This window comes from Eleutherodactylus coqui, chromosome 6, assembly GCF_035609145.1.
Source record: "Eleutherodactylus coqui strain aEleCoq1 chromosome 6, aEleCoq1.hap1, whole genome shotgun sequence".
NCBI lineage: Eukaryota > Metazoa > Chordata > Amphibia > Anura > Eleutherodactylidae > Eleutherodactylus > Eleutherodactylus coqui.
Window position 1 is genome coordinate 181,386,819 of NC_089842.1, and position 17,438 is coordinate 181,404,256.

The window sequence follows — 17,438 nt, forward strand, 5'->3', positions numbered from 1 at the left end:
TATGTCCATTGAACATGTGTATGGCTTATTCTGAAAAGCTGCAGCACTTCAGAATAAAAACACACTTAACTGTGATTCGAAACAGCTCTCATCCAAAGAGGTGGGCTGCAATGGCCTCTCCCCACCTGCATCATATTGCCTGATGGCGCTCTCCCCGCTTGTGTATAGAGAGCTGTCAGTCAACATGGTGCTGGCGGGGAGAGGTTGGTGGGGTCCACTCTGACTTGGAGATACATTCTGAGCCCAACTTGTGGGGTTTTTTTTCTGAAAAAGCTCAGCATTTGAGACCACCACAGACAATTGGCATATCTGTCCTGTTTTCACACTGTTCGTGGTTCGGGTAGCATGAACCAAGTGACAGGTTCCCTTTAACAAATTATTGGGTTCTGAAATTATGCTTAAAATATACTAAAATACACACAGCTGAGATAATGTATGTGGAGCTCAACCCCCACCCCCACCCCCACCCCCCCGCCCCAAAATAGGCCTTAACATGATTAGTGGGATAAATTAAATAGGTCTATATATCACATGCCTATGCACAATAATAAATCTCAACGATTACATTTTAAATATTTTTTTGCAATCCGGCAAACATCACAAGATGGATTTATGTTGCAACTCTGTATTTACAAGCAACACAATCCAACTTTAACCTTATATAAATGTATTGGTGTTGTAAAAGTTAAAAATAAAATAAAAATATGAAACTAATATTTTGCACATAACATAAAGACATCTATATATCCCAAAATGTAAAAAGGCCATTGTGCAATGTGTGAAATATAAGTGTCATACAGAGCAATATATATATATATATATATATATATATATATATATATATATATATATATATAAAAAGTATAGACTACCCATTTCTAGTTGAAAATCAGTCACCGCCTACAGATTCCACATCTGTTTCTCAAGGCAGCAAATGGTTAAACAACTGTACCCTCTGATAGGAACAGGCCGTGATGCCCCTCACTAACATGCCCATGCAGAGGGCAATCATACCTGTAACAGACAGAGTCCGTGCAAGGATTGTGCGCCCTTACGACCACGAAGACATGCTGAAAATGAGAGCGGATATTCTTGGGACTGAACGGCTGGGCTCCCGGCTCCTGGAACACTATTGTCACAATATCGTTTCCGATGTGCCGCTTCCTCAGCAGCTGCAATTAAAGAAAATCACAGCTTTACACATTTAAAAGAACGTGGTAGATTGTGCGCTAAAGCGTTGCTGAAAAATAGATGCATATTGTTTGAGATCGCGACAGATGTAAAGGGATTTTGCATCCTGATTGATGTGCATGATTATTCACACGCTGCATAAATTGGCTCTTATTCATAATTAAGTGAACCCCATAGAGGTGTAGTGTCATATTTTCAACCCAACATAAAAAAAAAAAAAACCAACACGTAAGTGCTGCCTATTCGGGTGTGGAACATTCTAAAGACAGACGCAATGTACACTTGCTTTTTATGGAAACCCATTAATCATATACCATATAATACTGTCACCTTCTTTGTATGATCATGGCCAGAACTTGGCAAGTACATACAAAGCATCGCAGAACACATTGCAAACATAAAACAGCAACGACCTTCTATTCTTGTAATTTAATTAAAAAGAAGGAGGGAGAAACAAAAAAAAAGTGTAATTTAGCCTTGTGAGCTGTTTATTTGCACACCAGGCACAAAAACAATGGACCTGAACCCAGATGGTAAGAAAGGATCTTCCGAGACGGCGGCCCCTGACCTTTCTGATGCCTGGAGGTACAACACTGCTTGTCCATCAACATAACCTCTGAAAACATGTTATATTAAATGAATAATGCATTTCCAATTTAACACGGAACGACCCCCCTCATCCTCCTCCACCAGCAGTAGATTCTATTTGTGAACATAAAGCAACCAGCAGGGATCCAGACTTCCGTTCCTATGGCAACGCGCGCTGCCAACCACTTACTGTAGCGCACTTGTAATTATTTCTCTATGGGGCTGACGGTTTTAACTGCTGTAGGATCTGCATAATTACCTATAATATAGCATTACTTTATTGTCTCTTCCCTATTAGGATGTTCGGTATTGGAAATGAGAAATAGCAGTATCATGCATACAATCAACAGCTTTTACTGCACCGAGTTGAACGCGCTCTTCATTTTTAAGTAGCGGCGCAATTACTTAAAGATTAGGAGATGCAGTTTGCAGGGGGAAAAAAAATGTATATCCTGTATAATACTTTAGTAGAGGCACTCCATGACAAACATTATTGGCCTATTAGGTATGTGAGAGTCGCATCTCTCTTTATTGTTACACAGGCAATTGGCATGTGTTGTACTGCGGCTTCTTGCATCGCATGGTCAAGCTGCAACACCAGGCAAAGCAGCTCATCCGTACCTATATAGATAGTGAAGAGGATTGGCGGGGTCCCAAACCCCCTGCTGAGGAGAACCACTTTTTTTTTGTTTGTTTAATTAACTCAAAAGACATAATATATACGGCGGTATTTTTCCATCAAAACCATACAGATGCCTTGGTGGAACTAGGCGAACATAATTATAAAGTAAATGTGGTTCGGCAGGCGCTGCTAGTGATGGTCGTGCAATTGATTCGACACAGGAGACAACGCAGATGTGTACAGATCCTAAAATATGCAGGATTTAGGAGAAATAATTAAAGAAAAAAATTAACAAATCCAAGAATGAACTATAAGGCCGCCTCCACATGGGCCAGAAATGCTGCAGGATTTCTGCTGGTGGAACCGCTGCTGAAATTCCACCGCATTAACAGTACAAACCGTGTGGAGGGGGATTTCAAAAATCTTCAGATGGTGTGGAAAATTGCCACAACGGAAGCATAGTATTTTTGAAAAAAAGTGCGGATTCCAAATCCGCAACAATTTCATTCATGTTGTGGAATTCAACCCTTGAAAGATCAGATTTTTGTACTTTTTGTAAAAAGTCTTTCTTGTCTCGTTTCTTGAGGGAACACAGACTAGGACCATGAGTAAGCTACTAAAGAAGGCTACTTTACAGGACAAAAGACGAGCTGGGATGTTGTGCAACGGCTCGAAAGGGTGAACCTGCAGCACGTCCAGTACCAAACTAAGGTCCTGAGGAGTGGTGTGAGTGACTACTTGTAGAAAGGTGCAGACGGCTGACCTCGAGGCCAGAAGATGTCACAAACGAATGGACAATGCCGATACCTGACCTTCAGGGAGCTAAGGCTCAGTCCCATGTCCAAGCCTTCTTGTAAGAAAGACAGAAGGCGAGATAATGGAAAACGCATAGGATGAAGCAGGGGGAAGAACGTCTTCCAGACATGATGATAAACTCAATAAGAGAAGACTTTCCTGGCCTTCATCATATAGTTTGAATGACAGGCTTGTCAAAACCACAGACTCTTAGGACTTTAAACCACGTCAATAAAAGAAAAGTGAACTCAAGTGGAAGAGGGGTTCCTGTAAAATTAGATCTTCTTGAAGATGGAGGGGCTACGTAGTGTTGATGCATCACTGGCAGGCCCTCCCCATCTTGACCTTCTTGAAAGGTCAAGATATGAGAGATAACGGTGGTAAGATGTACAGGAACTGGAATTCGTTTGACGGAATTACTAGGGCATCCACTGCTCAAGGCTGAGGCTCCTCTCACAAAGCCCGCTTATTTACACGAATGGCACAGTGTTTCATTTGCCGTGCTAACCACGTTCAACGCTCTCATTGATTTCAATTGGGCTTCGCAGACCAGAGCTCAAACGCGGCGTTTCTAATGTTGCGATTTTCAAAAGCTGTCTGACCTATTTTCATGCATTTTAGCGCTTTTTAACGCACCTCATCACACATCACAATGATGGTGTCTGCTTAACACTCAAATGCTGTGACATGCGTTTGAAATCTGTAAAATGTTGCTGTTTCGAACACTGCGTTTTCTGAACACATGCATGAGAGCCACCCGAGGGTCCTGAAATCTGAACACAAAGATGGAAAGTTTGTGGTTGAATCTGGATGCGACAAGATCAACGTCTGGATAACCCTATCTCTGAAATACAACGGGGTGCTACTCCCATTTGCTCTTCTCGACTGTTCTTCTGCTCAAGAAGTCAGCTATCCAACTGCCCACCCCTGGTATTTGAACCATCAAGAGTGCCGGAAGGTGATCTTCAGCCATGTCAGGAGGATCTTCGCTGCTTCTGCCATGACTGCTGAGCTGCGTGGAAGGTCGTGTGGGGCAAAATCACGATAACCAGAAAAACGTGGTGATGGTTGAGTGGCCCAACCTGTCTATGATGGTGGTGGATGCTTCGGTAGAGTCAGATACACCTGAAAGAAGGAGTGAGCCCTTTCTGACTCGGGAGAGGTTGGATATGGCTGGTTTGCTGGCCGCCCGGGTAAGTGGGAGACAACTGGGGAATAATGGCTCCAACTATTCGCATGGAAATTTCTTACTGCGGCAAGAGCAAGCAAACTATGTGGCTTCTGTTGGGCCCTGTCTGGGTGAATCGGTCCTGGAGTCGAACATAGTGATTCACTGTGCCTTTAAATGTGCCTGTGGCTATGGGTGCTGCAGAAGGAGCAAAGGAGGAGTGGAGTTCATCACCAGGCAGTGCTTTCTAGATCCTGGGCTGGTGTGGATGCGGAACTGAGATGCCGATGATACCCTGGAACAGGGATCAGGAGGTCGGCAGGTGCACTACCAGTCCCAGTGGCAAATAGCAATGTGCTAAGGCAGAGAGAAACAAAAAGGACCTGAGGGTGGGTTTTGTAGAAGAGGAAGGCAGGTGCCAATGGGAAAAGAGCATTCAAGTGCCAAGCTAGAAGATTGGAGGGAGAGCAGGAAACAGTGCAAATGCTACAGCTAGACTTCAATGTCAAAGACAGTGACATTGCAGAACAGTGGAAACCTCAATTAAGACCAAGTGAGTAGTATTGGGTAGGGTTTACCTATGAGACCTGGAGCACTTGCATCACCCTTGGGGGACTTGCAACGTCATTTGCATAATGGATTGAAGTTCTCTTTTCTCAAAATTGATAAGTCTGTCTGTGACCACAAACGTATGTAGGAATATAATGTATGTCCCCTACTTGATGCAATTATTTTATACCCATAAAGGACCTGAATGAGCTTTTATTGTGATGCATGCCGTGTATTTTTCCCATCAAATATGACGGAATATACTATGAGCGCTTATAATAGCACCTCATTATTCATACATATCCAGGAGGCAAACGGCCACGGCCACACATAGCAGTAATGCTGCTGATTTTTCGTCTAGAATTGCAAGCAGAAAATCAATAGCGTATTTCAGAAGCAGAAAAGTGGATGAGATCTTCACAAATCTCATCTGCAAGTTGCAGAAAAAGATCTATACAAACTGAAATTCGCAGTATGTTAAACTCTGTGGCAAATCTACAATAAAATCCACTTTTAGAACGTGCGGATCTTGATGTGAAATCCGCAACACATTTTTTTCTGTTCTGTATGGATGTTCCGTAACAGGAACAATCCAATCCAAAATTGCTAAATTATGGAAAACACAAGTACATACTAACACATGATGACAGGTCCTCTTACTGCATGAATCTCACTCATCAATATTCCAATATCATTTCTAAATCTATTAAGCAACACAAAACTCGTTTACCTGCTGTTTGTTGTTCGGCGTGTATGGCAACATGGTAGAGACGTGAAACATTATCTCGTAATCCTTGTAGTTTGTGTAAAGGGAGTGGGTACCTGTTGAATCAGCTGGTAAAAAATAAAGGGTTAATATTTATTAGTTAAAGAAAGTTACAGAAAACAACATCTGCAGAAAGCATTTTAACATATTAGCAATAGTGACAGGGGATTTTAGACATTCCGCACCCTAGTATGGTATTTGTAGCCATCAGGAACAGAGAAAGAATTTTTAACAACCTTTCCAAAAAAAATAAAAATTTGGAAGTTTTGTTGAACTGAATAAAACCAAGTTGGTTACATTGTTCCTCTAAAGGAGCCTGCTGCTATTTTACATGTACAGTGAGCCGCTGTTATAGTCAGATGTGCTCTAGCCAGATTATAGCTGCAATGTAGCCAACAGCATAGGAAAAGAAGAGCTTCTACTCTTGAGATGGCAGATAGGGAGGGCCTCTAAAATATAGCACTTTACCTTTACAAGAGAAACTTAAAGGGGTTGTCTCGCGAAAGCAAGTGGGGTTATACACTTCTGTATGGCCATATTAATGCACTTTGTAATATACATCGTGCATTAAATATGAGCCATACAGAAGTTATTCACTTACCTTCCATGCGCTGGCGTCCCCGTCTCCATGGCTCCGTCTAACTTCAGCGTCTAATCGCCCGATTAGACGCGCTTGCGCAGAAGGGCCTTCTGCCTTTGGGTCTGCCCGGCAGCAGCGGCGTTCTGGCTCCGCCCCCTTCACGCATCATCGCGTAGCTCTGCCCCATCACGTGTGCCGATTCCAGCCTCCTGATTGGCTGGAATCGGCACACGTGACGGGGCGGAGCTACGCTATGACGCGTAGAAGGGGCGGAGCCAGAACGCCGCTGCTGCCGAACCGAGCCGAAGGCAGAAGACCCTTCTGCGCAAGCGCGTCTAATCGGGAGATTAGACGCTGAAGTTAGACGGAGCCATGGAGACGGGGACGCCAGCGCAGGGAAGTTAAGTGAATAACTTCTGTATGGCTCATATTTAATGCACGATGTATATTACAAAGTGCATTAATATGGCCATACAGAAGTGTATAACCCCACTTGCTTTCGCGAGACAACCCCTTTAAAGTCCCCCGATGCAGGCACAGAGTCATGACCGACTCCTAGGAGGACGTCACATCATGACATTTTCTTGGCAGACTGTTTTTGCAGGGTGCTTTGCCATTGCCTTCCCCAGTCACCTTTTAACCCCCAGCAAGTTGGGTACTCATTTTACCGAACTCAGGAAGGTTGGAAGGCTGAGTCAACCTTGTACCACCCAAAATAAGTTTGCAAAGGAAGCTTATCTACACTCAACAGGCAATATACTTTCAACAAACTTTGCATTAATCAAAACTACGAACAAAAAAGAAGTGTCGTATTATATCTTATTAGGAAAAAAAAGTGTTTGTTTTTTTTCCTTTTTCTACTTCTACTTAAAGTGATCATTCACTCTGAAATAATGCTAAAATTCGTTTCAAGAAGGGCCAGCTCATTGAGGGATCAGGCTACATGAGAATCATAGAAGTCTATAGAGAAGAAAGAGTTGCAGAGAGCTTGACAATGGAGTTGACTTTTTCCCATCTCAGCCATGAAAAGCTGAAATGGGAAAACCCCTTAAAATAAGTCTAGAGATGTGTAGTAACTTTTTAAGTCACTAAGATAAGACTTTAAAAAGTTGCAATTATGAAATTCGGTCTTAAAACCTCACACCATTGAAATCACTCCCCCTTTTCATTCCAATTTGGAAAAGTGCAGTAGGAAGAAAAAAGGCCACCAAGTTTTGAGCAAAACCGCACACTTGCGCAAAAAAAAAAAAAAGCTTTTTTTTTTACTAGTGAAAACTACTATACGAACTTTGATAAATTGCCCCCATTGGGTTTTGAAGTTCAGGACAGAACCAGGAAGGTTATAATGAAAGAAAAAATGTTTTAAAAAAAGTTAAAAGTCAAAATAAAGTTATAATAAAAATATAATTTGTCTGCAAAAAAAATGAAGTCCTCAAACGGCCATGCTGATGGGAAAAAAATGACACTGAAAAATGAGTTGTCAATAGGGACTAAAATAACCACCATTCTCAAGGGGTTAAAAGAAGATCCATCAGAGGAGGTGAAGCAGTATCCGCAGATAATTCTCTCAATCACATACTACATCTGGATAGTTAGGCCTTGACCTGGCTCCATTAGGCTGACTGCCTTGTAGTAATAAAAGATTTAATGACTGTTCGCTTCTATTATACAAAGAAGAATTTGGGCAGTGTATCAACAATCATGTCATGAGTCATCCAGATATATGGACCGAAGGAACTGTCCTTGGGTTGATTGTTACATAGTTTCTGTACAGCCTACATTGTCTTCCTCTCTTGTTTTCTCCCATGTTTTCCACAATTCTATACAAACAGGCAATCTATTCTGTGATAGACCTTTTAAAATTCACTAATGCTACACAAAGGTTTTGAAGAACTGGCAGATGCATTATATTAACCCATTAAGGACCAAGCAACGCAAGTTTACAGCACTTGGTCCTGGGCTTTAATCCCGACCAATAGCAAAAATATGGCGCAGGATTTAAAGCTCCTGCAATACAGCAGGAGCAGGTGAGGTCCTCTGCTGTCAGTGACAGCTGAGGACCCAGAGGAGACGGCAGAAGCATTTTTTTAACCGCCAATTCCTTTTCTGTTGCAGGCTCCGCAGCACTATGAGCTATACCTTGTTAGCCCCTTAGGCAAGACGTAAAAAAGCAATTGGGATGTCCGCAAGTGGGCTTTAATTATCAGGGACGTAAAAACATGTATCCATCTGAGGATTAAAGCCACGTGGGCTGTGGACGTGACAGCTCTATGCTGTCGGTTCCAGAAGGTAGCTGACAACATGGAGCTATCATAGGGGACCTGGAATATATTCAGTTGTGCCCAGAAATCCAATGGGTGTTCCCTCCATTATAGGCCGAGCCATGTGTCCTATTGGAGTTACAATGGGTATGTTTCTGAATACAGCATAAACATGGGTTTCCATTTTGGGGTGCAAGTCTTCATTCATATGTGTGCTGAACAAAAAAAAAACCAAAACAGTTTTTAATTGACAATTGCCAAAAAAATGAAAATCGTAATTTGTTCCTTCTGCTTTGCTTGGATTCATTCAAAAACAGTGGGGTCAAACTACGCAGCACACCCCTAGATGAATTCGTTAAGGGTCTAGTTTTCAAAATGGGGTCATTTGTGGGGGTCCTCCATTGTTTTGGCTGCTCAAGGGCTCTACAAATGTGTTATAGGGCCTGAAACACCTTCAAACAAAATTTCTGTTCTGAAAGCCAACGGCTGCTCCTTTCATTTTGGGCCCCGTTGTGCAAAAAGACATATTAGGGCCACAATGGGTATGTTTCTGAACACAGAACAAACAGAAGTATCCATTTTGGGGTGTAAATCCTCATTTTCATGTGCACTAGAGAAAAAAACTGCCTTTAAAAATGACATACTTGCAGAAATCTGAAACTATTTTTTCTCCTTTAAATTGCATTAACTTCTGAAAAAAAACCCTGTGAGGCCAAAATACTCATGACACCCCTCAATGAATACATTAAGGGGTGTAGTTTTTTAAATTGTGTTATTTGTTGGGGTATCTATCATTCAGACACCTATGAGCCTTCGCAATCTTGGCTTGATAATCAATGTAAAATTTGTACGTCTCCTAAATGGTTATAAAAAGGCTAAAGTTTTTCCAATGTGCTTCCAGAATAAAGTACACAGATGGAAATATATATTAAAAATGTGTACAGTATGTTTGCACATATTTGAGATATTGCAATTGAGAATGTGAAAAAATGATGATTTTTTTCAAAATGATCCCAATTTTGGCACTTTTAATATATATACACATTCTAATCGGTCTATTTTTTCCACTTAAATGAAGTACAATATGTGTTGAAAAAAACAATGCCAGATTCACTTGGATATACAACACCTTTACGGAGTTATTCTATGTTAGCGTGACACGTCAGATTTCCAAAATTTGGCTCAGTCACTAAGGCGCAAACAGGCTTCGTCACTAAGTGCTTAAGCAAAAGTCTTCTGCTCTGACAACATGCTACCACAGTGATGAAAATAAGTGGAGATGGAGGTGAACATGATCTAGCACAAACAGCAGACCGTGCTACCTCCAAGGAAACACACTGCGCATGCACTAGTTTCTGGGTAGTACCTATGCAAACATGATTTTTTTAAAAGAGTTTGCCTTCTCTACTAAGCTCTAGTTTACTGGTCATGGACATTCATGAACACGCAAACGCGCAGTACGTTTCAGCAGAGGTAGCATCTGCTTACTGATACACGTATTCAATCGGGACTCCAAGTTGCCAAATTTAACAAACTGCTATCACAATTGTTTATTGGAGGACAAAGGACATCCATTGCTTTGGTTTACATCCATTTGAGGCAGTGTTCACTATCGATCGCAGCATGTAATTGTTCAAAAGGACGAGCTTAGAGTCTACTTGCCCGAAAATAGAGATTTTTGTTTTCTGCCGTTTGCAATTTCTTTTTCTGCTCCATTCGCTCAGAGTATATTGCACATCACTGCAGATGTTTGGTTCGGAAATCTGCTCCAAATCAGACAGTATAAAGCGATAGAACAGATTTACACGCATGCAATCTAAATACGTTCTAGTTTATTATAGACGGGTCTTCCGAAAAATCCTGGATTTTTACATTGATTCAAATGAATGAACAGAATGGAGGGTTCTGTCTGTGATAATGTCTGATTCCAGTGTATAGATGTTCCATTAACCAAATACTAGCATGTATACACAAAGCAAGGATGGAATAAGCTTGTTTCGGCGGTGAATACAGTCAAGCTTGCTTTGTTTCAAACAAACAACTATGTATGTACTTCTTCACAATGTGTCTAGATTTTACAGCTGCTGCGTTTTGTTGCCAGGAAAGGCAAATGAAAACATGGTTGCTCAATACTGAACTGTTCCAAATGTGAGCTGAACCATGTCTAAAACGCTTGCTGCAAAAACCAGCCCTGCAATCATTTCAAGTTTCCAATGCGCTGAATAGACAGAGCTGCATGCCAGGGAATACTTTCTGGAACAATGAATCACACATTTCTTTTGGATGGTGGTCTAGAGCTAGGAGACAGATGGGTGGGCTTTATTTTCTGTTGCTAATGAGTCAGGTGGAGCTACATACTTGTGTGGTAAAACAATTAGAGACTACTTGACAAGTACATTTAAGTGTAATGAGTTTAATTGAGAATGTGGAAAAAGAAGGGGTTAAAAAGAGGAGAGCTTTAAGGGAAAATCTACACTTCTTTCCATTTAAAACGTCTCCATTCATTTTTGTGGGACTGCTGGACAACAAATTCAAGCGCTTAGCTATCTCCAGTAAGTCCCATTGAAGAGCAGTGGCACTGTCCTAATTTCAGGATGTGCTGGAGCCCCATTCTTGACATCGGTGGAGGTCTTGTGGTTAGGAGATAACTTTTTATCATAGCACAACGCTTTTAACTTCCCTATGGGGGAGTATCTCTGGTTTAACTGGCATGAAGTAATCTGCGTATTTTTTTCCCATGGATCATTGACTGAAAATCTATTGAGATCATTAATTGTCTCTTCACCCGCTGGGTCTCTTCAATGGAAACCACTACCCACACCTCACTTCAAGCACATTTTTGTCCGATTTCCTTATACGATAAGGAACCTCTTACCCTACTTCTTAAATGTTATACCAAATCTTATAATCATATACTTGGTCATGCGTCAATCATTGAATTCTTTTCTCTGGATTGATGCTAATGTTGGCCAACTCTGTGCTGTGCTTTACCAGGTTAACGCCACATAAAAACAAATCGTTTGTTAAATATTACTCATATGAGCCCAAAAACTACATAGTATTTAAAAGGTGGTTTTCTGGTTATAGAAAAACTTCTGGCAAGTGCTTTAGAGCTAATGCTCACAGACGGACTGATTTCTGCCGCATTCCACGCAGCGGAAATTTGTGGCGCTATCACGCAGCTATTAGGTTCTATATAACCTAATAGCTCAATGTTCACGCTGCGGAATTCCACCGCAGAATTCCGCAGCGTGAAAGAAACCATGGCATGCTCCAACTGCCAAGGTGAAACGTGTGGCCAGCTTACATTGTAGTCAATGGAAGCCATCCATCACGCGATACTTTTGCTGTGAGCACAGCGGCGGTATCGTGCGATTACGCGTCATCGACCAACCTGTCATCGCCCACTGCCGGCATGTCATAAACTGTACTGCACATGCACACTGGCGCATCAGATAGTACTCATACAGCGGATCCGGAGAGGTGATTGGGGGTCTTTGAGGGGCATCGTGTTGGACTCCGCTGCGATATTCCACTGGTGGAGTCCGACATGGCCGTGGGCATGAGGCCTTAGGCTCAAAATAGCAAATTTGCACACTTAACACTACAGCGCTCGTGGTCCTATAGTTGTCCTGCCAAAATAGGTCTACATGCTGCAGCAATAACGTGCCATAGCAACATGTGACCGTTGCAGAACATGTAAAAGGAGGAGCTAACTGAAAAGTAAAACCCAATGTGGCTTCATTTTCTGTAGTCACATATGTCAAAATGGCCATCTCATCAAAACAGAAAAATGCCATTGTCTCTGTAGAAACAACACAATTACTAAACTTTGGCTCTATAATCATAACTGATTAGCTAAAACAGGGAAAGTCTCTTTAAATGATGTAAATTGGTCATAAAAAGAATTGAAAAATATATAATTGTATTAACTTTTCCGGGTATAACACAATTACCTATATACAGACAAAATTTAGAGAAAAAAGTGCTAATAAGGTAGAACAATGATTATAGAGAACAATATGAAAGATATGAACATTGAGAGATACCGAGAGCTGGAATGAATTTATATTTCACTAGTTTTAAATAAAGCAACAAAAATGGGCACAATACAAGAGATTAGCAGTCATTTAGGCGTTAAAGCTCTATACCAAGTTCTCTCTCTAAATACCCAAAAGTAGAATTCAAACGAAATCAATAACTTTAATGAGGCAAACGGACCAAAAATGTGTCAACTTTGGTCTCCATTTGACCTGGTTTCCATTTTTTTCCATCGTTTTTGGAGGACACAATAGCTCGAGGATGGAAAACTCAACGTAAATCTTTAACGCTGTATGAATCCAGCCTTATGGGAGATACTAAATACAGTACCGTACTGTTCTGGTTGAACGGGATCTAGTCGAGAATACTTACTTTTAGTATCTAGCTGAGCTCTGTACTTCTCAAATCCTTTAAGTCGGACTCTTTCTCCCAAGAACTGAAGGAATTCTTCGAAGGCTGGCCCAGCCGACTCATTATTGTACATTTCTTCTTCTGTGCTCTGACCCGCTTTACAGTACATGATGCCAACTTTCAGCTGGTAACTTAGCTGTAATGAGAGAAAACTGTTAGTTTACAATGTTTCCTTATCATATCTGCTGACAAAAATATCCCACAACTACTTTGTGAAAGTGAATTTTTTTCCCCTACGGACCATCTACATACAAAGATATGTTAACTTCAGATGAATTTTCTTCAATCCCCTGTGTAATTTTGAATATGCTTTGTACTTAATTTGGAAATCCTTACACTGGGACGGATTTGCTGCGGAATTTCCGTGTGGATCCCAGGATTAGCCAGCAAAGCGGACAAGATTTTGCAAAAAACTCATCAACACGCTGTGGCCAAACCGTGTGGAAACGGCCATGTGGCATGGAAATTAAAAACACAGCATATCAATTCTTTTTTTTCCCCGAAGCGGCCTCTCTCCTCTCTATGGAAAGAAATGGCCGCAGCGGAAATGCAGGTGGCAAAGCCACTCCAAAACCCACTGGAAATCCATCCCGTGTAAACTAAGCCTTAAAGCGCAACTAACTTTTCAAAATAAGCTGTTGTGTGTACAAGAGGAATGACAACAGATCTGGTCTATATGACTTGTATATGGGATTTTCACCAACTTTCCTCCTCTACAGACTGTATATCTAACTTTTAGCTGTCCCTGAGCTGGTGAGAGGAGTCTCCTATTATGTTGTTCTATACACTGCACACAGAAAAAAAATGCAGGTCCTGCACTCTAGAACACCTCAAAAAAAAAAAAAACTGCACCTGGGAGGATACTAGAGAAGCAGTGAGCAGTGTTGATGTAATTTCAGTAGCCGTAAGACAGTAAACAACTCACCATTAACTCTAACAGAACATCCATAAGTCTATACTTCTCTATTTCATCCTCTACCTTCCCCTCTAAATAGACTTGTATAGCTAACATGAATCATTTTCCTTTTCCTCTTCCTGATGGCCATCACTTGACACCAGGCAGTGGAAGTACTTGGTGTTTTTCAGCACAAAATGTTGTTTTAAGTAAATAAGGTGATTTGCACATTTACTAGTTGTCACATTGACCGTTACATAAGCAAAAGTTTTTGAAAAGCTACTAAGTGAATGGGATTCTCCCGAATGCTACCTACTTAGTGGTTAGTGCATAAATAGAAATGTGTCACACCACAGTGCTAGACTCGGGCCTCCCGCACACGGGCGGGATGGACCCCACATGTGGGATACCAGCAGCGCAGTTCGTCCAGGTGCTCGGCTGTTGACCCCTGTGTACATGTCCGGCGGCTCTGCACATGCGCTGTAGCCGCCGGCGTGACGTGGATCCCGCAATACTTCTGCAGGGCTCACTGCGGAAGTGCGCTGGACGGCTTGCTTCCATTGACATGAATGTAAGCCGGCCATGCGTAACCTGCAAAAAATTGCAGCATGCTACGCTTTATTTTCCACAAGAGGAAAATTGCAATTGATTTCTGCTCGTAAAGATGAAATGGCGTTTTGCCATTAAATACTATGGGCCGTATTTGCTGCAGAGTCCAAATGTGGAAGAAGAAAGCCTGCACATAGAAACTAGGAGAGCGCCCAGTCTCATTTTCCACTCTAACCTTCTAGATTGGCCTGCACACAAAACCTTCTCTATTTATAAGAGTCCTTGGCAGCCATAGCATGGTAAAGTCAGGATTTGTTGAAGTTCTTATTTATACAGCCAGATTTACATCTCGCAGTCAAGTACATGTTCTTCAAAGTCACATATTACCATATTAACGTAATAGTAGTGGGAATAAAACAGTGGAACACACCATTATCATCAACTTCAGGCACATGCAAAATGAAAATGACACAAAACACAGAAAGCTTCATCATCATTTAAATACTACAATCACTGGCAGCCTGGTGGACCATTCTGGGTTTGGCAGATGTCCGGAGAGTGCTGCTTAGTGGAATGCCTACTGGAAGACTTGGTGGAGGAGGGATATTGGTACGGGGCTGATTTTCAGCATTTCTAGTGGAGACGAACGTTAATGCTAATGTTTAGACAGTTGTATATCTCCCACTTTATGGCAACAACTCAGGGAAGTCCCTTTCTGTTCCAGTATTTTGATCATAGTAACATAGATTATGTCCATAAAACTCAACTTTCTACTGCAAAGCAAGACACTCTTTTTTCCTTTTAACAAACCTTTATTTGGGGCAGAGTTTCAGGTTCTTACGTCTACGACAAGGTTGGGCTCAAAGACTATGAATTTTTACTAATGGCGAAGAAGAAAAACAACTGTTGCTTCAAGTCATGGAAGCAACTCGCAAGGCTGTTCCAACACAGATTACCAAGACGTCTGCTGTCCGGTCCTTAAGCACTGACTGACAAGTATGTGTGTCATAGTTTTGACTATTTTCATATATTTGGAGGAATTTTTGTAGGACTAATGCTATTGTCAATACTTAATGTCTTAAAGTATCTTAATGTTTTGCCATATCTCTAAGGGCCACCGTAATGTCCATCCAGTTCAGCCCATTACCCCCCAATGTCACCTGTTAAGAGGGATAATAGTGCTTTGGCCTCTTCACTGATTACCAGGTATATGCTGTATATTGTGTAGCAGCTCTGCCTGGTATTGCAGCTCAGTCCCACTCACTCGAATGGGACTTCGTTCTAGAAAAGCCTTGTTACTGAATGTAACTTCATAGTCATGTAGTGGGGTCAGGATCACACCATGGCTCTTTCAAACAGCTGATTGGCGGAGGTCCCAGAGCCAGACCTCCACCAACTTTATATTGATGACCTATCCAAACGATAAGTCATCAATATTAAGCTCCTGGAAAACCCCTTTAATGCTTATGGTCTTGAAATTGGATGTCCAATAAGCTCATAAGTGTGTGTGTGTGGGGGGGGGGGGGGGGGGGCAGTGCCCCAATACTTTTGGCCAAATAGTGACTAGACATACAGATTTTATATTGCTGGAACACACAAATATATTAATCGTATCTATCATACTGAACCTGAGCACTGCCTTTACATTTGTTTGCCCTCTAAAACACTTCAGAAACTTTCAAAATATATGAAGTTTTGCCGTGTAAGCAAAAGCCAAAAAGACAGTGAAGCAGGCGGACAAAGTCTTAGGAGACACTTTTTTTATAACACAAAATGTTTACACTTCACGAAGAGTTATTTACATCCTAACTCAACATTCAGGAGTCTGGCGCCAGGTTTCCGTGGCATGCAAGACAAATGCAGCAACTGTAAATTCATGATGTGACTGAAATATGACAGACACAAAAATTCCAGTTTCGGGCCAGTTGCATAGCGGATATTAGTAGATCTATTAAGCATGCAATGCATAGGAGTTATAAGTATTGAGGCCGTTGGTAGGGGACTTGCACACACTAGGCAAATTTACTACTGAAAAGGTCAGGGTTTTTTGTGGCGCAATTGGCACATGTTTTAAATACTTTTAGACATTTTCTTCAGCTGCGTACAAAAAGGGACATGGCTTTACTAGTAGGGAAATTGTCTAAAAGCGACTGTGTGCAAAAAATGCCGTAAAACTAATAGGTTGTCTAAACAGACTAGACAGTTTAAAGATGCACCAGACTTCTTAAACATGAGCAGCTGTGATACATCAGCAGGATTTTAAGACGTTCTAGTCTACGTTTGCACTGTCTATTAGGCTGTATTAGCAAATCTGTGCCACTGCTTTTAGAGTTGCATATAAGCAAACTATTGAGCCATTACATGACACTTTGATCATGTATGAAGTCTGTAGGCCTTCAGTGTATTTTAGAAAACCCATTTTCAGATAGTCTGTTAAATTCAGAGTTGATTGAGGTATCTGTTGGGAAAGGTGGTGGGGATTCTCTTCTGCTTCGGGTCCTCATGGATTGTGAAAGCCTACAAAGAGCGCCTGTCACATCTATGCATCACACAGACTGCTGACATTTCTTTGGGCTCTGAGTAAGGCTTCCTTTTGCCTGTGGTTTCCCAAGATATTACACCTGATTCCTGAAGTTTACAGATTAGGACATCCTAATGTCAGCTTCCTAAAAGGCGTAAACGATCCTTTAAACAAGAGTTGTTTTACATGGGGCAACCATCTGTCAAAAAGTTTGAGCAACTTTCAGCTACAGTTGTCCAATGTAAACAGGGTACAGAGCGAGTTCTAATCTCTGAGCAACTTCCTGTTCAGAGTGAACGGAGATGGGCAACTGGAAGAGATAATCGGGCTCCATTCAGTGAACGGCTATCGATGGCCGTCGGACACTTAGGCCCAATGTCCATGGGCGGATCAGATTTGCGAAATCTGCACCTGCGCAAAACAACACAAATCAAGCCGCCAATAGGAATACATGGGCGTCTGCAAGTGAGATAAAGCATGCGGATTTGATTTGTGGACCCT

The 17,438-nt window shown here is 41.6% G+C and overlaps 1 protein-coding gene across 8 annotated transcripts in view; it reads right to left on the bottom strand.

Moving 5' to 3' along the window:
• SIPA1L1 (signal induced proliferation associated 1 like 1) overlaps positions 1 to 17,438 on the bottom strand; it is a 255,828-nt gene that overhangs the window by 57,680 nt on the left and 180,710 nt on the right. For all 8 annotated transcript variants that reach the window (XM_066608379.1, XM_066608380.1, XM_066608381.1 and 5 more), the window contains 3 exons: positions 12,934 to 13,108; positions 5,644 to 5,747; positions 1,015 to 1,172 (listed from right to left, as the gene is read on the bottom strand). In XM_066608379.1, the coding sequence (XP_066464476.1) occupies positions 1,015 to 1,172; positions 5,644 to 5,747; positions 12,934 to 13,108 (437 nt within the window). The remainder of the gene's footprint in view (positions 1 to 1,014; positions 1,173 to 5,643; positions 5,748 to 12,933; positions 13,109 to 17,438) is intronic.